The 19615-nt window shown below is 48.2% G+C and overlaps 2 protein-coding genes across 5 annotated transcripts in view; both read right to left on the bottom strand.

Moving 5' to 3' along the window:
- HNRNPUL1 (heterogeneous nuclear ribonucleoprotein U like 1) overlaps positions 1-4366 on the bottom strand; it is a gene marked incomplete at both ends in the record, with an annotated part of 46198 nt that extends 41832 nt beyond the window's left edge. For both annotated transcript variants that reach the window (XM_080704411.1, XM_080704412.1), the window contains 2 exons: positions 585-710; positions 4072-4366. In XM_080704411.1, the coding sequence (XP_080560537.1) occupies positions 585-710; positions 4072-4366 (421 nt within the window). The remainder of the gene's footprint in view (positions 1-584; positions 711-4071) is intronic.
- Positions 4367-8770: 4404 nt separating this feature from the next.
- The window catches only part of AXL (AXL receptor tyrosine kinase), a gene marked incomplete at both ends in the record, with an annotated part of 37553 nt that continues 26708 nt past the window's right edge, over positions 8771-19615 (bottom strand). For all 3 annotated transcript variants that reach the window (XM_080702625.1, XM_080702626.1, XM_080702627.1), the window contains 8 exons: positions 8771-9122; positions 11372-11508; positions 12846-13005; positions 14471-14580; positions 15661-15782; positions 16153-16245; positions 17274-17351; positions 17473-17568. In XM_080702625.1, the coding sequence (XP_080558751.1) occupies positions 8771-9122; positions 11372-11508; positions 12846-13005; positions 14471-14580; positions 15661-15782; positions 16153-16245; positions 17274-17351; positions 17473-17568 (1148 nt within the window). The remainder of the gene's footprint in view (positions 9123-11371; positions 11509-12845; positions 13006-14470; positions 14581-15660; positions 15783-16152; positions 16246-17273; positions 17352-17472; positions 17569-19615) is intronic.

Raw genomic sequence — 19615 nt, 5'->3', positions numbered from 1 at the left:
AAGTACCAGATTAGATTTAGAAGGTTTGGCTTCCACATTCTAGGATTATACATGAGGATTCAAGTATTAGCCTCCATGTTTAAACTCTCCAGAGTACTGGTACTAACACTGGGTAAGAAAATACCTACAAAGGAGCTGGGTGTGGTGGTGCACACCTGTAATCCCAGTACTGAGAAGGCTGAGACAGGAGGACCACAGATTTGAGGACAGTCACAGCAAGTAGTGAGGCTCTCATCAACCTAGTGAGACCCTGTTTCAAAATAAAAATAGGACTGGGGATAGAGGTAGATTGGATAGGACTGGGGATTGGAGGTAGAAAGGCCCAGGGCTCAAGCCTAAGTACCACAAAAACACCCACAAAGACTATTCTCCCAACACGTGAGTTTTGAGTTCTCTCCTTCAAAACCAAATCAAACAAAAACAGAACCAACCATTCAACAAACAAACAAAACCTTGCCAGAGTAACAAAGGCCAGGAGTGCCTAAAAGTAGGCAAAGCCTCTCTGAGAAGACAGGCTCCCGGCAGAGAGAGCGCTCTGTGTAGATTCTGTTTTCAGAAGAAAGGAAGCACATGTGTTTTCCTACCTGGACGATAGGCCTGTTGCAGTGGCTCCATGTCTAGTGGTCTCCTCTCATAGCCTGTCTCATTTTCTTGCTTGATGACTTGGGTATCGTAGAACTGGTTCTGCCTGGTAACATTGTCCATGACATCTTAAGACATAGAAACAGTCAGTTAGGTGGGTGTTTTAGAGAAGCCTAGATTCAAGGTGGCTTCTTTAATGCCACATGACACCATCCCCGCCAGAGTCAATCATCAGCCACAGGAATAGTGACAACACTTTCAAGATCGAAAGCAATCTGGGCAGGTAATGGCTCCAGCTGCTTGAGGGCCTATCCTTTAAAAGGCTGCAAGTCCACCTCTGATTGGGCTCTACACAAAACCAACTGAAATAGAACTACTCTGGTTGAAAAAAGGAGATGGTAAGGTTAGAGAAGGCGTCCAGTTTGACTTCACTAAGTCCCCATTCTATGGCATAGTAGAGCAACTCCACAGACAACTATTATTTTGTGGAACACAGTTAAGAAACCAGCAGCCTTTTGCTTTCAGCCCCATTTACTATTCCCATCTGCCCAGCCAACCCTCTGTAAGAACTTCAACCCTGCAATAGCTGCAAAGGTAAAGGATAATGATCTCAGTTGAAATGAAAAAGGAATCATAATAGTGATCTTCAGACTCACTGTAGAAAAGTCCTGAAACAGCTGAAGTTAAGATTATAAGGATTTTAGGAAACTGTCTTATGGGTCTAGGAGAAGCTCAGCTGATGGGTAGTAATAATGACAACATTGCTGAGCATGGTGGCTCACACCTGTAATCCCAGTACTTAGGAGGCTGAGACAGAAAGATCATATATACGTACGTACGTACGTACGTATGTATGTATGTACTGGAGTTCCTGGAAACCCTTCTACCTCCAGGCTATACTCCCAGACACCTATTTTTTACATTTTTATTTGAAAACAGGGTCTCTTAAGCCAGTGAGGCTGGCTTTGAACCTGTGCGATCCTCCTGTCTCTGTCTCCCAAGCGCAGAGATTACAAACGTGTGCCACCACACCCGGCTAAAAGATCATATGTTTGAGAGCAGCCTCAGCAATGTAGCAAGACTCTCAGCAACCTAGTGAGACCCTGTTTCAAAATAAACAAAATCTAAGAAGGGCTGGAGGGTGTAGCTTGGAGGTTCAACCCCCAGTACCTTCCCCACAAAGTGACTATATTAACTATTTACGAAGTGTATACTACACACCACATCCTGAGATACAGCTGAGGGTAAACTTGCCTCTCAGAAGCCTTCAGCTTAGGCGGACAAACATATATTAAACAAATAACTGTACAAAAACATTTCATTTTGATTAAGATAAAGGCTATGAAGTACCAGGAGTTGAGAAAGAGACCTAAAAACATGTAAGCCCGGGCTTACAGAACACATAGGCAATGACTCAGTGATGAGCATGGAGAACATTCCTGAGGCTGGGATAACACATATAAAAGCCTAAAGGGTGGGACTAAAGGCAAAGTACCAAACCAGAAATTCCCTAAAAGAGAAAGAACCCTCCAGCCAAATCCAGAGAAAACTTGAGAAGCTCAGGATTGGCAGCACACAGCAATGTGTTCTACCCTAGGGGTAAGCTCAGTGCTAGGTGACTCCAGAGTCCTGCTAGTGGCTGCGCCAGGAGCAGTGAGGCAAAACCACAAGGAAGGAGAGACTATTCTGCCACTTGTTAACTGATTGGATCCATTCTCAGAGGACAAATACATCTGGGCACAAACCAGGTAAAGCCCAAAGGGAGGAAAGTCACAAGTCATGTGGTTTGTTACAGGTCTGTTTACCAAGGGTGAAGGAGGGTTGGAGGGAGGCCTAAAGGAGACTCAAAGGATTTGTTGTAGAGGGTGGGAGAGAAAGGAAGAAACAAAATATCTCCTTAATTGGAACATATTCAAACCATTCTGCTTCTTCCAAGCTTTTACCATATTGTTCTCCCCACAAAGTCTAGTCTCTGTCCCCAGGCATCTCTTTTTGTGAGCACAGAGGCAGCCTTGCCTAGAGAAGTTATGGTTCTGGGGTCCTTCTCCACCCTCTAAATCACTGCTCTCCTATTGACAGGCAGGCCCAGTGGGAAGCCCAGGACACATGTCATCTCCCAATAACCCTGGGTGGGGGGGACACTATTATTAAACTCAATTTATACACAAGGAAACCAGGTTCACAGGGGTGGAGTGACTTGCCCCAGTCACAAAGCCAGATTTTAAATAAAGCCCAAGCCTAGAGTCTGTGCTCTGAAGCACCCAACTCACTCTCCTGTCAGAGACCGACCCTTATGGCCAAGTCAGGACTGCCCCCTCGGTGTTTCTCCCTAGGCATCCCTGCCAGTGTCCCTCCAGCACACTGGCCACTCCTGCTTTCACAGGTCCCTGACAAGAAGTCTTCTTCCCAGTCCTGGACAAATCCTTAGGCCACTCTATCCCAAATCCACACTCAGGTTTCCCCCTCCAGAAGGTCCCATCTCTCAAAAACAAGTATACCATACCAATCAAAAAACACCTTTCCTGTGATCTCATGACAAAAGTCCTTTCTACTTGCTCCTTGGCCCCTCTAACTCCGCTCCCCAGCTGTAACCCTAACCTGTTAGAAGGCGGGCCTTTTGTAACTGCAGATTCACTCTCTCCTGTACACCAAGTGTCCTCTCCTCAGAGGACTGCAGACCTACCCTAACCTCTCACACCCATAGTCACACCTCCTGGCTGATGCAGAGGTTCCCCTCTCCTGGGGCACACAAGTATCTGCTGCTGGGGACCCAGGAGCTCTCTTGGAGATATTCAGCCTCAGAAGCACTCGCTCCACTCCACCCTGAGGCCCCCAGCCAAGTCAACAGGTTTCCTTTCTCTTTCCACATCCTACACTTCCCCCTCCCCCACATCCGAGGGTCCAGCTACACACTTTCCATGCTGGACACGAGGATGCTGTCCCTCCCATACTTCATCAACTTCAAATGCTACCAACTTGTCCCCCACCCACCCACCCGTTTTCCACCGTCCATAGTTGACCCCAGACCACTCGGCAATAGCCACAGAGCTACCTGTCCTCAAGGCCTCCCCAGTTCCTTTGTCCAATGAACATCCTTCCCCTCCCACGCCAGTGTCTGGACACCAAAGCTCACGGTGCCTCCTCCAGACGTCAACTAGAAGGTCCCCAGCTCGCCCCGCACCAAATGCCCCGGCGGTGCCAGCCTCGAGGTTGGCCCTCCCGGCCCTCAGGGGCTGCAGGTCCCCCAAAGTGCAGTCGCGCCGGCCCCACGTCCCCTGGACGACACCAGGGCTCCAGCCCGCCGCTCTCTCCCGCCAAGGACGGGGCCTCGCCTCACAGCCACCCCAGCTCCAAGCCCGGGCGCCCCGGCCCGCGCCGCCCAGCCGCTCCCCGCCGGGCCGGGCCGGGGCCCCGAGGCCGCGCATCCTCCGCCGGCGCCGCACTCCCGCGGCCCCTGCCCTGCTCGGCGCCCGCCCCGCGCACTCTCACAATGTCCGTCCGGCCCCGAGTAGCCGCCGGGCTCCGGGTGCGGCTGCAGCCCGGGCGGCGGTGGCTGCGCGGTCCCCTCCAGCTCGGGGCCCCCCTCGGTCTCGACCTCCTCGTTGCCGTGCCCGGGGCGCCCCGGCTCGTCGTCGGCCTCGAGCTCCGGCTCGTCGTCGGGCTCCTCGGCCTCCAGCGCCGCCTGTAGCCGCTCAGCGAGCTCGGCCTTGAGGCCGCGAGTGTCCAGGCCGCGGCGCTGCAGCTCCTCGCGAAGTTCGTTCACCTTCAGACGGCGCACATCCATGGCCCGGGCCCCCGGGGCGGCCCCCGAGCCCGGCCCGGCCTCCCAGGGCTCTGCTCCCCCGAAACCTTTCCTGTCAGGAGGCGAAGGGGGAAAGGGGGGGGCCCCCACTCCAATGGCGGCGGCGGCTCAAAATGGCCGCCGCCGCCGCCGCCTCCCCCTCGCCCGTGTTCCGTGCGATGCAACACGGGTGTCAATTGGTCAGTGCGCGGGGACAACGGGCGTGGACCCGAAGGGTCAGCCAATCAGAGCGTGGTTTTCAAAAGGACGGCTGCAAGAGAGCCCAGGAGCTGTCGGGGAGGAAGCGTTGGACTACGTCGAAGCGGCGGCAGGACCCGAGGGCGGGAACAGGCAAGAGGCGGAGCGCGCGCTGATTGGGCACCATACGCGCGCCAGCTGCTGTAAAGTCAAATGAGGAAAGGGAGTAACGGTTCAGACCAATCAACGGTAAGATCTCAGAGTCGGTGTCCTTTGGCCTTTCCTGCGCTGTCCTTTTATCAAACTGAGTTTCTTTGTAACACACGTTGTGATTGGCCTAAATCTCCCGCCCCTTGAAGCGTCCAAGCGGGTAAAATCACGATAACCAACCAAACCGGAGAGGGAGGGTCCGCAGAAACTCCTCCTTCCTGTTGCTTTTAAGAGACCGGAAATAGATGACTCTTGCAGCCTTCCGCCCTTTGCTGTTAGGGCAGGGTCAAAACAATCCGTCCACCAATCGCAGTTACTTTTTTTTTTTTTAAATCTCTCTAAAGCCGTTATAGATTGATCGCTTTAAGAGCTAACCAGATTGGCCATTCTTCAGAGGATTGCCTCACAAGTTTCGTAACCGAGGGAGGTAGGTGCACGGCAGCTTAGAGATTAACTGTTCATTACTCGTAAACTGTTGGAAGCTCAGTTACGTTTATGAGAAGCAAAATTTTGACTTCAGGGTTGTCCTAAAAGGTTGAAAACAGAGGCTGGACTCACAGCGAGAGAAAAGTTGTAAGGGAAGTTGCACCCCCTTCCCTTGGGTAGTACACCTCACAGAGCGACCCTTACCACGATCCCAGTTTCGCAGCCCTTTCTCTTTGATTGGTTCTGTACTTGGAATGGACGCTCTGCACACGACCATAGAGCATCCCCTCCGGAAAGGATCCAGAAGTTCGCGGATCTCTGCCTGGAATCCTCTGAACAGTTGTTCAGTAAATCTGGTAGTTTGGCATCTATACTGACAAGCTCAACCACACGGATCCATAATTAAGCCTCACGCTAACACTTATGAAAGTGAGAGTGTGTAACGTCACACCACTTTTCGCCTGTAACTTAGAAGACAAAACTTCAGTAAGTTACACAGTCGAGATACATAATGAAGGACTGGGGGTGTGGCTCAGTGGACGAGTGCTTGCCTAGCATTTGTGAGGTCGTAGGCTTTCCGTTCTCAGCATTGCAAAAACAAAGCAAAAAATGAGATACACACGGCCGACGCCCATATCTACTAAGCTATGCTTTAAGCCCACCAAAGCTGCATACAATCTATCTCGGCAAAGGCACATAGCACACAGGCAAACTAATAGCCGTGAGTCCGATCAGATGCATCAAATCGAGATAATACACCAAACTGCCATAGTGAAGTGCAACATTGAATGTCAACAATACGCAGTACGGTTCCACTGCAAGTTTACTACAGCAACCTAGACATGCTGCACCCACTCAGCATCTGGACAGACACTCACGTGGGCCCGGAGGTGGCAGTCCAGACACCCCGCCTCTCGCCCACGTCCGACTTCCTTTCTCCTCCCAGCTCCCCAGAACGTTTTGTTCTAAAAAAGTTTGTGTCCCGGATTGAACTGTTCCTGGCTTCTTTGGAAACACCACTAGGGGACGATCGGGCGCTGCTTAGGGTTCCTTCAGCTGCCTGACACACCCAGGAACCAGGGCCCGCGACGGAGCACAGGACTGTGAGGGCTCTTCTTGGCAGGTGTCCCTTTGTGGGTCTGTGGCTCCAGGCCTTCTGTGCCTGTGTCTCCATGAGAATCTGAATGTTTGGTGTGTGAAGATCTGTTGTATTCCCCATGTCTCTGAGTATAGCTCATTTTACTGTATCTCTGTTACTCAAATTTCTTCCTCTTCCTGGTATCTGCCTGTGCATGTTTGTAAATGCTTATGTCTGTATGCGTTCATGTATCTCTGTCATTCTTATGTGTCCGACTTTCTGCATCTGTACATTTGTGACTAGATGTGTCTGAGTATGTCCATTAATTTATGTGTTTGTTATTTTGGGGTATATGTAGGTGTGTGACCCTGCGAATAGCTAAGTATTTGTTCCTCACCAGGGTTTTGAGAACGAGAACTTCTTTGCTTACTTTTTGCCTATGTGTATATTCATTTCTACTCTCTTCAGTAAGGAGGTAATTTTTATACTTCACCAAACTCTTCTCCTTCTCCTCCTTTTTCTGGATTGAACCCCAGGGTACTTGGCCACTGAACTACACCCCAACCTTTTTATTTTTATATTTTGAGGCAGAGTCTTGATAAATTTCAGAAGCCAGTCTTGGACTTGCCATCCTCCTGTCTCAGCCTCCCAAGTACTGGAATTATTGGCATACGCTGCTATACCAGGCTCAAACCCTTCTTTCACTGATGGGGAAACTGAATTGCCAGGGAGAGGGGCCACATCACAGCTGAATGGAGACAAGAGGAGACAAAGTAGTGATTGACAAAGTTTTATGTGATCCGAGCCCCTCTGGAGGCACCAGAGTCCACACTCTCTACATGAGGAATGAGGGACTGGCTCAAGGGGGCAGCATGGCCCAAAAGGAGGGAGATGTTCCATCCCTTCTGAGAAAGGAGGCATCCCTATTGCATTGCACAGGCTTGAGGGGGCACACCCCCCTATGAAGGAAGGAGGAAGCTAGGTGGCTACAAAGGGGAGGGGTACACAGAGTACTATAATTTTAGAATCTTAGAAACGTACCTAATGTTCTAGACCTGTTGACATTTAGAATCTTAGAAACTTAGAACATTTGAATCTTAAACTACAGTGCCTAGAACTTTAAGATTTTAGAAATGTGTATTCTTGAGCCCTTAACTATAATCCTAGAAAGGCAGAATGTAGCATAGAACCCAAGGTGTTCAGTATTAGAAATTATTAGAACTTTGGTGTCTAGTTAATCACAACTGTGAGAATTTTGTAACTTACATGCTTAGGAAACAGAATCTTGGACCAGTAGAACCTTACAGTGCCTTGAAACAGAACAGGTCAACATTACAATCCTAGAGTTTAATAATGTAGAGTCTTAGAACATATGACCCAGAACTTCAGACACAGAATCTAGGTTCTTAGGCCAAATTTATAATATCCCATCTTAGAACATTAGGCCTTAGAACCTCCATCTTTAGGATCTTAGCATCTTTAAACTGCAGGTTCTAGAATTTTAGAGCCTTCAGATCCAGGGGTGTGTGTGTGTGTGTGTGTGTGTGTGTGTGTGTGTGTTTTACTGGGAATGGAACCCAAGGACATTCTATCTCTGAGTTACACTCCAAGCCCTATTTTAATTTTTCGTTTGAAACAGGGTCTCACTAAGTTGCAGAGAGCCTCATTAAGTTGCTCAGGCTGGCCACGAACCTACGATTCTCTTGTCTCTACCTTCCAAATCCTGGGATTACAGGTGTATGCCACCATGCCTGGCTCAGATCCAGGATCTTATACAAAAGAATCTATGATCATAAACCCTCAGAAACTATAACCATCATTAGAATTTTAGAACTTAAGAAAATAAGAATTTGAATATTTATGATCCAGACTTTTATGCCAAAAGATCTAAACTCAAGAACCTCATACTATCAAATTTTAGAAAATTGGCCTTAGAACCTATGTCTGGAATTAAACAACCTTTAGAATTGTAGAATCTAGACTCTTAAATTCTAAGGTCTCAGAACTTTAGAACAATGAAAGAATAATAGAGCCGTAGATCCTAGAATTAGAATTTTAGAGCCTTATCAAGATAATTAACACCATAATTTATAGCTGCAGAATCTCAGAGCCTTAGAATAGTGGACCTTAGAACTTCCATGTCTAGAACCTTAGCATGTTAGAATTAGAGACTTTGGAATTTCAGGTACTTAGAATAAAAGACACATAGCATCTTTGAGACCCAGAACCTTTGACTGTAGATTCCTTAAACCTTAGAATCTAGAATCTTGGAATGTTAGGCCTAGGAAGACCCTTAGAGATTGAAATCCAACCATTTCCTTTTATAGCTGGGGATGCTATGGTGCAGACAAGGAGAAGGATGGAGGTGAGAAGGGTAGGAAGATAGGGTTGAAGTTGGGGGTAATGCTTGGCATGGGAAAGTGGAGGATGAGGTTTCCCCCAGTGGCAGTGCCTAGCTTGGGTCCTGAGAGGGAAGTACCAGGTGCAGGATTGTCTCAGGCTCCATCCTCCTGCCCTGGGGGTGCTGGGGAGCCCCTGTCAGTAGGCAAAGTGGGGCCAGGGGCTGTAGAAGGGCAAAGGACATAACGTCCAGCAGGATGGACCTCAGCGGCAGTGAGGCAGCTACAGGAATCCTTGGGGTCTGATTGGGTTGGAGGGTCAGCTCCTCCAGTGGCTCCAAGGGGTTCAGGAAGACTTCCACCTTCATTCATGTTGACATAGAGGATTTCATTGGGTTCCTGAGCAGGGGGCAGGGCTTTCAGCGTGTCCTCCAGGTCTTCCCGTAGTTCTGAAAAACTTGGCCGGTCTCGGGGGTTCAGCTCCCAGCACCGGAACATCAGGGCATACCTAGGGTAGCAAAGTGAGGGGTGGGAGACTGAGAAGAGACTCAGAAAAGGAGAATCCTGAGAGTTTGGGGGACATTTTAGGATGCTCGGGGATGGGGATTGGAAGCAACATGAGTAATTTGGGGGTCATTTGTAGGGATCCGGGAATTCTCAAGAATTTGCGGGGGCATCCCAGAAGATTCTGGAGCTGGGAAGGGTCTTGAGTAACCTCTCTGGATCTGGCGTGTTGTTCTAGTTAGAGCAGAACTTCACAATGTGACCTTCCAGAACAGTCCCTGGCATCAAAGCCTGGCTCTGCCACTTATAAGCTGCTGGTTTACCACACACACACAAAAAAAGATATGTCCATACATTCTTAGACATTCCCTCCCTTCAGTGGAGGAATGCAATGAAGGCTCCTTTTCTCGAGTGTGGACAAGACTTTGTGACTTGCTTCTGATCCAGCAGAAACGAAGACCCGTGTGACCTCCAAGACTAATGCATGAAAGGCACCACGGCTCCCTCCTTGCACTTTCTCTTGGATTGTCATGTTGTGAAAAAGTTCAAGCAGTGTGGTAGAGGGGTCCACGTGGCCAGAAACTGAGTCCACTGGCCTCAGGCATGTGGGTGCTGCAGCTTGAAAGCAATCTTCTAGGTGCACTCTTTAGATAACTGGAGCCCTGGCCAACATCTAGACTATACTTCATTCAATACTGAGCCAGAATCACCCTGCTAAGCTTATCTCAGACTCCTGAGCTTTAGAAACTGTGTGAGATATAAAATGCTTGTTCTTTTAAGCTGTTGGACATTGTGGAATAGATAGCTTAAATACACCAGCTATGCAACCTTTTGCAAGTGACTCATCCTCCCTATAGGACCAAGTTTTCTGGTCTGAAAAATGGAAATAATTGTGATATCTATGACTTCCTATGACTTTTGTAAGGATCAAGTGAGTTAATACATGCAAAGTACCTAAAATAGTGTCTTCTAGTAAGTTCTATAAAAGTATTAGCTATTAGTCAGGTACAGTGGTATATTCTTGTGATCCCAGTACTTGGAAGACTGAGACAAGAAGATTGCAGTTTTGAGGACAGCCTCAGCAACTTAGTGAGACTTTGTCTCAAAATAAAAAAAAATAAATAAATAAAAAGGGCTGGGGTTGTGGCTCAGAGGTAGAATGCTCCTGGGTTCAATACCCAGTATTTATTTATTTATTTGTTTATTTATTTATTTTGTGGTACTGGGGTTCCTGGAAGCCCTTCTACCTCTAGGCTACACTCCCAGATCTATTTTATACTTTTTTTTATTTGGAAATAGGGTCTCTTAAGCCAGCACGGCTGGCTTCGAACCTGCGTGATCCTCCTGTCTCTGCCTCTCAAGTACGGGGATTACAAGCATGCGCCACCATGCCTGGCAGTCCCCAGTATTTAAAAAAAAAAAAAAAGGAAAAAAGAAGCCGGGGGTGGTAGCACACGCTTGTAATCCCAGCATTGGGAGGTTGAGACAGGAGGATCCGGGTTCGCAGCCAGCCTCAGCTACTCAGTGAGGCTCTCTGCAACTCAGTGAAACCCTGTTTCAAAATAAAGAAAAAAAAAATAGGGCTGGGGGTTTAGCTCAGAGGTAGAATGCCTCTGGGTTCCATACCCAATACTGAAAAAAAAGCTATTTTTCTTACTCCCCTTAGCTCTTGGAGTACCCAAGGGGGTGGGGATGGAGGAAGTCTGAAGCCCAGGCTGTCTCCTCTTGTCCCAAGCAGCATCCTCTCTTTACCCTAAAAGTCCTGGCTAAATGTCCTGCCTTTCTCTTCACACCATGATACTGCAAATGTTGCTAAGCATGTCCTAAAGGATCCTGTCAGTGGCTCAGTGGAGAGTCTGAGAGTCTGGAGGTCAAAATAAACGGGAGAGTTTTGCCAAGGTGCCCGGGTGCGGAGGCACAGGAACCTGGGACAAAGTAGAAGTCTCTGGGACGGGTTCCAGAGGCAGGGCACCAGGTAAGTTGTCCATTGCCCAAGGTTGCCTGGCTGAGGAGGGAGGAGCTGAACCAGCCTGTATTCCATACACAAGACAAAGCCTTTAGCCAATGCATACCAGACAGCTGACTAGCAGTGGTTCTACTCAGAACACTGGTGAGGGACAGGTGGCCTCTCAACATTCTGAGGGATTCCACACAGGTACTAGAGGGTCTTGGAGACGTGAGAGCCACATGTGGGAGCTCAGGAGATTGGAGGGAATTCTGGGTTGGGGAAAGGGTGTTTCCAAGAGTCCTCACAGGCCATCCAGACAGTCCACAGGTTGCTTGAGGCGATTTCCCTGGCGCAGGTAGTCGTAAATCTCACTGTTTTCCACTCCTGGATATGGGGTTTGACCCCGCGTGGCAATCTCCCACATTGTCACCCCAAAGGACCACTGTGAGAATCAGAGAGGAGAGAATGAGAGGGTTTCTCCTGAACAAAGACTCCCTAATGCACAGGTTCATGATACACTCACACTTACGTGCACATATGGTCATAGCCACCCCATGGACGCCTCTTAGGTATTCAGAGAAACACTTTGGCACAGGTACACACATGTATGGGTAGCTTCTGTGGATGCACAGGCATGCCCACCCGTGCACACAGTCACATACTTCATGGACACATGATTTCATGCATCACCCACTCCCCATGCCCAGGCTGTACACATAATATAAGTGTACACCACTGCTGCTTTCACCTTTTTCATTTCATTTCATTTCATTTCTTTCTTTTTTTTTTTTTGTGGTACTGGGGATGGAACCCAGGGGCATTCTACCTCTGAGCTACACCCCTAGCCCTATTTTTTATTTTTTATTTTGAGCCAGGTCTCAATGAGTTGCAAAGGGCTTCACTAAGTAGTAGCTGAGGCTGGCTGCAAACTGTGATCCTCCTGTCTCAGCCTCCCAAATGCTGAGATTACAAGTGTGCGCCACCATGCCCTTTGTGTGTATGTTACTAAACTTAGGGGCATTCTATCTCTGAGCTATACCTCAACCTTAACTAATTAATTAATTTATTTATTTATTTATTTATTGCAGTACTGGGGATTGAACCCAGGGGCAATCTGCCTCCAAGCCATACCCCCACCCCATTTTATTCTGTGTGTGTGTGTGTGTGTGTGTGTGTGTGTGTGTGTGTGTGTGTGTTACTGGGAATTGAACCCAGGGTCATTCTACCTCCAAGCTACACCTCCACCCCATTTTTATTCTTTTAGTTTGAAACAAGATCTCACTAAATTGAAGAGGATCTCACTAAGTAGCTGAGGCTGACCATGAACCTGTGATTCTCCTGTCTCAGCCTCTCAAGTACTGGGATTACAAGTGTGTGCCACCATGCCCGACTTTATTTTTTATTTTAGAAACAGGGTCTCCCTAGGTCGATGAGAGTCTCACTACTGGTTGAGGCTGTCTTCGAACCTATGATCTTCCTGTCTCAGCCTCCCCACCACGCCCTGCTTACTACTTATCTTAACCTAAACTGTGTCCACTACCATCAATCACTTGTTGAGTCTGTACATATGCCCAGCACAGACATACCACTGTTCATAGAGGCCCACCATGTCTCCAGACATGTCTCGAGCCCACCATGTCTCAAGCCATATGGACACGTCCCTGTGTAGGGATAACATGTCCCTGTGAACTCCATATCTGCAGGCACCCAGGCTGCATATAGTCAGGCCATCCCACTACCACCACTATAGTTCCCCACCCCTGGGGGGGGTGCATGTACCACATCACTCTTGCTGGTGTAGACTCGGTCAGCCAGGCTCTCGATGGCGATCCACTTGACTGGCATCTTGGCAATGCGTCCCTGGCGGTAGTAGTCCCCATTGTAGATCTTCTTGGAGAGCCCAAAGTCCGCCACACACACGGACATGTTCTCGTTCAGCCTGACCGGATTGAACAGGGCCAGGGAGAGAGCATCAACCACCTCTTCCAGGAAACCTGGCCTGGCTCACCTCCACCTCCCACCTGGGAGTAGGGATCTGTCTCCTGTACCTTCTCCCCATTCTGGGAGGGAATTGCTTTAGTTTTTGTTCCCTCTGTAAAATGAGGAAGGGACAGGGGGCCTCAGAACCTTCCCAGCTTTGGATTTTGGTCAGATTGTAAGGTCCTTCCTAGGCTTCTTGGATTTAATTCCCCCATTTATTTATTTATTTATTTATTTATTTATTTATTTATTTGTGTATGGGTGGTACTGAGCATTGAATACTCAGGGACATTCTACCTCTAAGCTATACCCCCAGCCCTATTTTACTTTTTATTTTGAGTCTCACTAAATGCTGCCCTTGCACCTGCAATCCTCCTGTCTCAGTCTCCCAAGTACTGGGATTACAGGTGTAAGCATGCGCCACCACACCTGGCTGGCTCTTGTTCAATTTCTTAATCTGGGTGCTACATCTAGGGGTATGTTCATGAAAATTGAATGGACTGAGCTGGGCATGGTGAGGCACACCTGTAACATGGTACTTGGGAGGCTGAGACAGGAAAGTCTCAAGTTTGAGGCCAGCCTCAGCTACTTAGTGAGGCCATAGCACTTAGTGAAACCCTTTTCAAAATAGAAAAAGAAAATAAAAGGAGCTGAGGGTATAGCATGGATGTAGAACACTCCTGGGTTCAGTTTCCAGTACAAAAAATGGAAGGAAGGAGGAAACAGGACATCTAAACTATGGCATACCACACAAGCAAAGAAAATGAGTGAACTACTGGGACATTAAAAAAAAAAAAAAAAAAAAAAAACCATGAACCAAGGCTGGCGTGGTGGCACATGCTTGTAATCCCAGTACTTGGAAGGCTGAGACAGGATAATCACAGGTTCAAAGTCAGCCTCAGCTACTTAGGCCCTCCACAACTTAGTGAGACCTTGCTTCCGAATAAAACATAACATAGGGCTGGGGGTATAGCCCAGAGGTAGAATGCCCCTGGGGGTTCAATCCCTAGTACCACATACACACAAAAAAATTAACCAATCTCAAACATGTTATACTGCTGAGCACCCTGGCACGTCTGTAATCCCAGAACTTGGGAGGATGAAACAGGAGGAATGCTGATTTTGAGGCCAGCCTCAGCAACAATATACAGAGAATAAAAATTTATTTTTTATCTAAAAATAAGAAGGGCTGAGGGTGCAGCTCAGAGGGAGAATGCCTCAGAGGTTCGAGTCCCAGTGCCACACATACATACACAAAAAAGACCCTCAGTTCAGGGTTCCCTTCTCCAGGAAGCCTTCTGAGACCCCCTTGCTGACCTCTCCTTCCCCTAGTTCTAACCTCCCCATAGTGTCCGGCCCTCCCTTCATCCTGGGAGGGAGGATGCTGCTGAGAAAGGAGAGCTTCCCAAAGGGCTGGCACTCACATGCAGTTCCTGGCAGCAAGGTCCCGGTGAATGAATCTCTTGGTGCTCAGGTACTCCATGCCACTGGCGATATCTGCCATGAACTTAACCAGCATTTGGGTGGGCAGGAACTGCGAGCGACGCACACAGAGGGGCCAGTTAGCCGTCCTGGAGGCCAGCCCCCTCGCCGCTCCTGTGCATGCCTAGTTCTGCCTGCTGTGGTTTTCTGCAGCTTTGAGAATTAAATCCCATTTCTTTCTGTAGCCTCTGAGGCCTTGTGTAGTCTACTCCTGCTTTCTTGCTGACTGACCTGTCCTTGACACTCACTGTAGCCAGGGGCCGCCTTCCTGGATACTAGACAAGCCAGGCCTTTCCCACATGTAGCCTTTGCCTACACCGTGCCCTGGGTTAGGATCGCTTCCTGTCCAGATGTCCCAAATCCCACCAGCCCCCTCCCGGCCCCCTCCTTTCTTCTTTTATGTGCTACTGAGGACTGAACCCAGGGCCTATTCTACCACTGAGCGACACCCCCAGACACTTGTATTTGGAAACAGGGTCATGCCAAGTAGTGGATGCTGGCCTCAAACCTGCAATCTTCCTATCTGAGCCTCCCAAGTACTGGTATTACAGGCATGCGCCACCACACCTAGCGCCTGCTGCTCTCTAAGGTCACATTTTCAGTGAAATCGGCCTTCCCTGTCCACCCAAATTAATTACTTGGTCTCTTTATCATTCTTCCTTCTGCGTTTCCTTCCTTGCACTTAAATTATCTCGCTTATATATTTGTCAGCTTGTTTACTGCCGGATCTCCCCCACTGGAAGCCAGATCGGGGCCACTGTGGTCTTCCCAGGGTCTGAGTACTGCTGGGTATCTGGTAGATGCTCAACTAATACTTGTGAGCTGAATGATTAAAGGCTCCTCAAAGCCGGGCGTGGTGGAGCACCCTTGTAATCCCAGCATTCAGGAGGCTGAGACCGGAGGATTGTGGTTCACAGACAGCCTCAGCTACTTAGTGAGGCCCTCCACAACTTAATGAGACCCTGTTTCAAAATAAAGAATAAAATCTAGGGCTGGGAGTGTAGCTGGGAGGTCGAATGCCCCTGGGTTCCATATCCAGTACCGCAAAAATAAATAAATAAATAAATAAATAAATAAATAAATAAATAAATAAATAAATAAATAAAATAAAATTAAAATAAAGGCTCCTCACCACTGGCTGGTCCCCAAGCCGGGAATAGAGGAGGAAACTGTGTAGATCTCCGTGTTTCATGAAAGGTAAGATGACCACAGGTGCTGGGAAGCCCTCTCGCTCGGAACCCTGGAAACAGACCCCTAAGCCCCCCCAAGGCAGCCCTGTCACTCTGGCAGGGGAGAAAGCGAAGCTGTGTCCTCTCCCAGCTAGACTTCTCCCACCCCATCAGACCCAGCCTCCACATTGTGTGGGGGGTGGGTGACCAGGATGGAGCGTCAGAGAAGCCCTTTCTAGCAGAGTTCCCAGGGATGTTTCCGGAGCCCTCCTGGGGACCTCGGCTATTTCTGGGAATGGTCAGAGGTTACATTCCAAGCTGAGGGCAAAGAGGAGGGGTAGCTTGTTGATCCTGAAGGAGGGGGGAGCAGAGAGCAAGGGGGTCTGGTCTTCCCAGAGACAGAGGGAGGGGTCTTTCCTCTGACCTAGCTTCAAGGGAACATGCCCCTCCCTCACCGATGAGTCTCATGACATTGGGGTGGTCGAATTCCTTCATGCAGACGGCTTCACTCAGGAAATCCTCCAGTTCTGATCTCGTGCAGATGGCAACTTGGGGAACAAGGGAAGGTGAATGAGGAGGGAGGGACAAGGGGGGCTCCTTCCCGCTCCTCTTATCATCACCCACGGTCGTTTTCATCAAGCATGATTAGTAAGTACCCATTGAGCAGTTTGATTATATTAACTCACTAAATCCTCTAAGGTGCTTCTGTTATTAGCTTTACTTATTTATTTTTGAAGTACTGGGGATTGAATCCAGGGGTATCCTACTTCTGGGCTATACCCCCATCCCTTTTTATTTTTTATTGGAAACAGGGTCTTACTAAGATGCTGAGGCTGGTGAACCTGTTATCCTCATGTCTCAGCCTTGCAAGGACTGGGATTACAGGCATGTGCCACCACACCTGGCTTAGCCTCTTTTTTTAAGTGTGTGGTGCTGGGGATTGAACCCAACCCAGGGGCATTTTACTGCCAAGCCACACCCCAGCCTTTTCTTTTTTTTTTTTTTTTTGATTTGGAAACGGTATTGCCAAGTTGCTGAGGATATAAGTTGCTGAGGCTGGCTTCAAACATGCACTCCTCCTGTCTCAGCCTTCCAGTACTGCTATTTCAGGCATGCACTACTACTAAAACCAGAATATTTCACCCTTTTCCTGCTTCTGGAATTGCCTGAGTGGTACCTGCAGGTCCCCTATGTTTCTAGTTCCTACAAGGCTGTCCCTAAGTTCCCATCTTCTGCCAGGCATCCCTGGCCTTGGGTTCTGGTAACACCACTTCCTCCCTCCATCTTTTAGGCCAAGGGAAGGAGGTAGTCACCTCTTGCCACTATCTCCAGTTGCTTCACTCCCCTCCCCCCGCCCCCAGTTCTTCCTTTAGTCCTTCCTCCACGGTGGCAATAATGCCCCTCCATTCAATTCCTTCTATTGATTTCCCTGGCATGGGCTCATTTTCCACCTGGAAACACTAGGGTTCTATGCTATAGCTATCTGCCACTAACTTCTGTTCTCCTGCCTTCCCAGGGTATAGGGAAGGGGCCTGGGATTAGGGGTGGGGGATCCCCCATGTGTTCACAGACTCACTCTTCATTGTCTTCACAGCCACCTTGAGGATGGAGTCATCCTGGTTGAGCTGGCCTTCCATCACGGCTCCAAACTCTCCTGTGGAGGATAGAAGGGAGACACTGACCTCAGGGGGCCTGTGTTTCCTATAGTCAGACAAGGGCGGGGAAGTGGAAGCCCTAAGGGCTCGGGAGGATGTGTGCATGCTCTGGGGACTCACCTTCTCCCAGGGTTTTCCCCAAAGCCACCTTATGCCGGTCCACCATAACATCCCGCAGCTTCTCCTTCAGCTCTTCGCTGATGCCCAGGCTGTTCACTGCAGAGGGGGTGAATGGAGACATGGATCAGGATTAACATTCCATTGGCATTCACCAGCAGGGGATCCCCATCACTGAAACTCCAAACTACTTCTGCCTTGGTTCAAAGTAGCTATTCCCCTGAGCACTCCACCACCCCATCATAGCTCCTCCTCTGCATCTCCAAATTTCCCCCACAGCTGCAACTACAGGCTCAAAGCCTGGACACAATCTTTCTCCAGCGTGTACCATGACTGGTTAGCACCATGCTGTACTGGTGCTTAAAAATCTTTAGAGAGAAGCTTGAAAATTCCCAATACAAGCTTGGTGAGGTAGCGCACGCCAACAATCCTAGCTACTCAGGAGGTAAGATAATCATGAGATCAAGGCCAGCTTTGGAAACTTAGAAAAATCCTGTCTCAAAAATAAAAAATAGATTACTTGGGAGTTTAGGACAGGAGGATCAAGCCAGGTGTGGTGGCGCATGCTTGTAATCCCAGCATTTGGGAGATGGAGACCAGAGGATTGTGATTCACAGACAGCCTCAGCTTCTTTGTGAGGCCCTTTGCAACTCAGTGAGACCCTGTTTAAAAATAAAAAGACTTATGGCTGGGATTCCATTCCCTTATACCCCCCCCCCCCACACACAAAAAAAAAAAGACAGGAGGATCAAAGGTTTGAGACCAGCCTCAGCTCTCAGCAAGATGTCCAACATCTTAGTGAGACCCTGTTTAAAAATAAAAAAATAAAAGCTAGGCATGGCGGGGTACGCTTGTAAACCCAGTACTTTGGCAGGCTGAGATCTTCCTCACCCTGGAAGATCTCAGGTTCTCGGCCAGCCTCAGCTATTTAGGCCCTCATCAAGTTAGTGAGACCCTGTTTCAAAATTAAGGATAAAAAGTAGGGCTGTGGGTGTATTTCACAGGTAAAATGCCTCTGGTTCAATACCCAGTACTGCAATAAATAAATAAATAAATAAATAAATAAATAAATAATAGGCTGGTGGTGTAGCTTAGATGTAGACTGTCCCTGGGTTCCATCCCCTGAACCAACACCAAAAAAAAAAAAAAAAATCCAAACACAAAGAAATGACAAATATTTGAGATGAAAATGCTAATTACCCTGACTTGATCATTACACATTGCATACATGTATCCATCTAATTATCCCATTGCACTCATAAATGTGTATATTAAATAAATAAATCCATTAGCTGGGCCTGGTGGCGCACGCTTGTAATCCCCGCACTTGGGAGGCAGAGACAGGAGGATCGCGCAGGTTCGAAGCCAGTCGCGCGCGCTGGCTTAGGAGACCCTGTTTCCAAATAAAAATGTAAAAATAGGTCTGGGAGTGTAGCCTGGAGGTAGAAGGGCTTCCAGGAACCCCAGTACCACCACCAAAAAAATAAAAAATAAAAAATAAATCCAGATAAAAGACATAAATAAGTAGCCTAACAGATATTATATAAACTAAAAGTTATATGACACATTAAAATAATGGTATTAAATTTGGTATTAAAAATTTGGTATTAAAAATTATTTTTTTTTATTTTTTATTTTTTTGGTGGTACTGGGGTTCCTGGAAGCCCTTCTACCTCCGGGCTACACTCCCAGACCTATTTTTACATTTTTATTTGGAAACAGGGTCTCCTAAGCCAGCGCGCGCGGCTGGCTCCGAACCTGCGCGATCCTCCTGTCTCTGCCTCCCAAGCGCGGGGATTACAAGCGTGCGCCACCACGCCTGGCGTTAAAAATTATTTTTAAAATATTTTTTTGAGGGATGCAGTGGGCATACAACTGTAATCCTAGTACCTGAGAGGCTGAGACAGGAGGATCACAGTTTTAAGGCCAGTTCCAGCAATTTAGCAAGATCCTCAGCAACTCAGTGAGACCTTGTTTCAAAATAAAAGAATAAAAAATAGGGTTGAGGGTGTAGCCCAGAGGTAGAATGCCCCTGGGTTCCATCCCCAGTACTGCAAAAGAAACAAAAACAAAAACAAACGTGTGCCATCATGCCCAGCAAAGCCTCACTAAGTAGCTGAGGCTGTCTGCAAAACTCGATCTTTCT

The sequence above is a fragment of the Muscardinus avellanarius genome (genome assembly GCF_963383645.1).
Source record: "Muscardinus avellanarius genome assembly, chromosome: 10".
NCBI classification, from domain to species: Eukaryota; Metazoa; Chordata; class Mammalia; order Rodentia; family Gliridae; genus Muscardinus; species Muscardinus avellanarius.
Note: the sequence above shows the minus strand (reverse complement) of the source record. Positions and strands in the feature narration are given on the sequence as shown.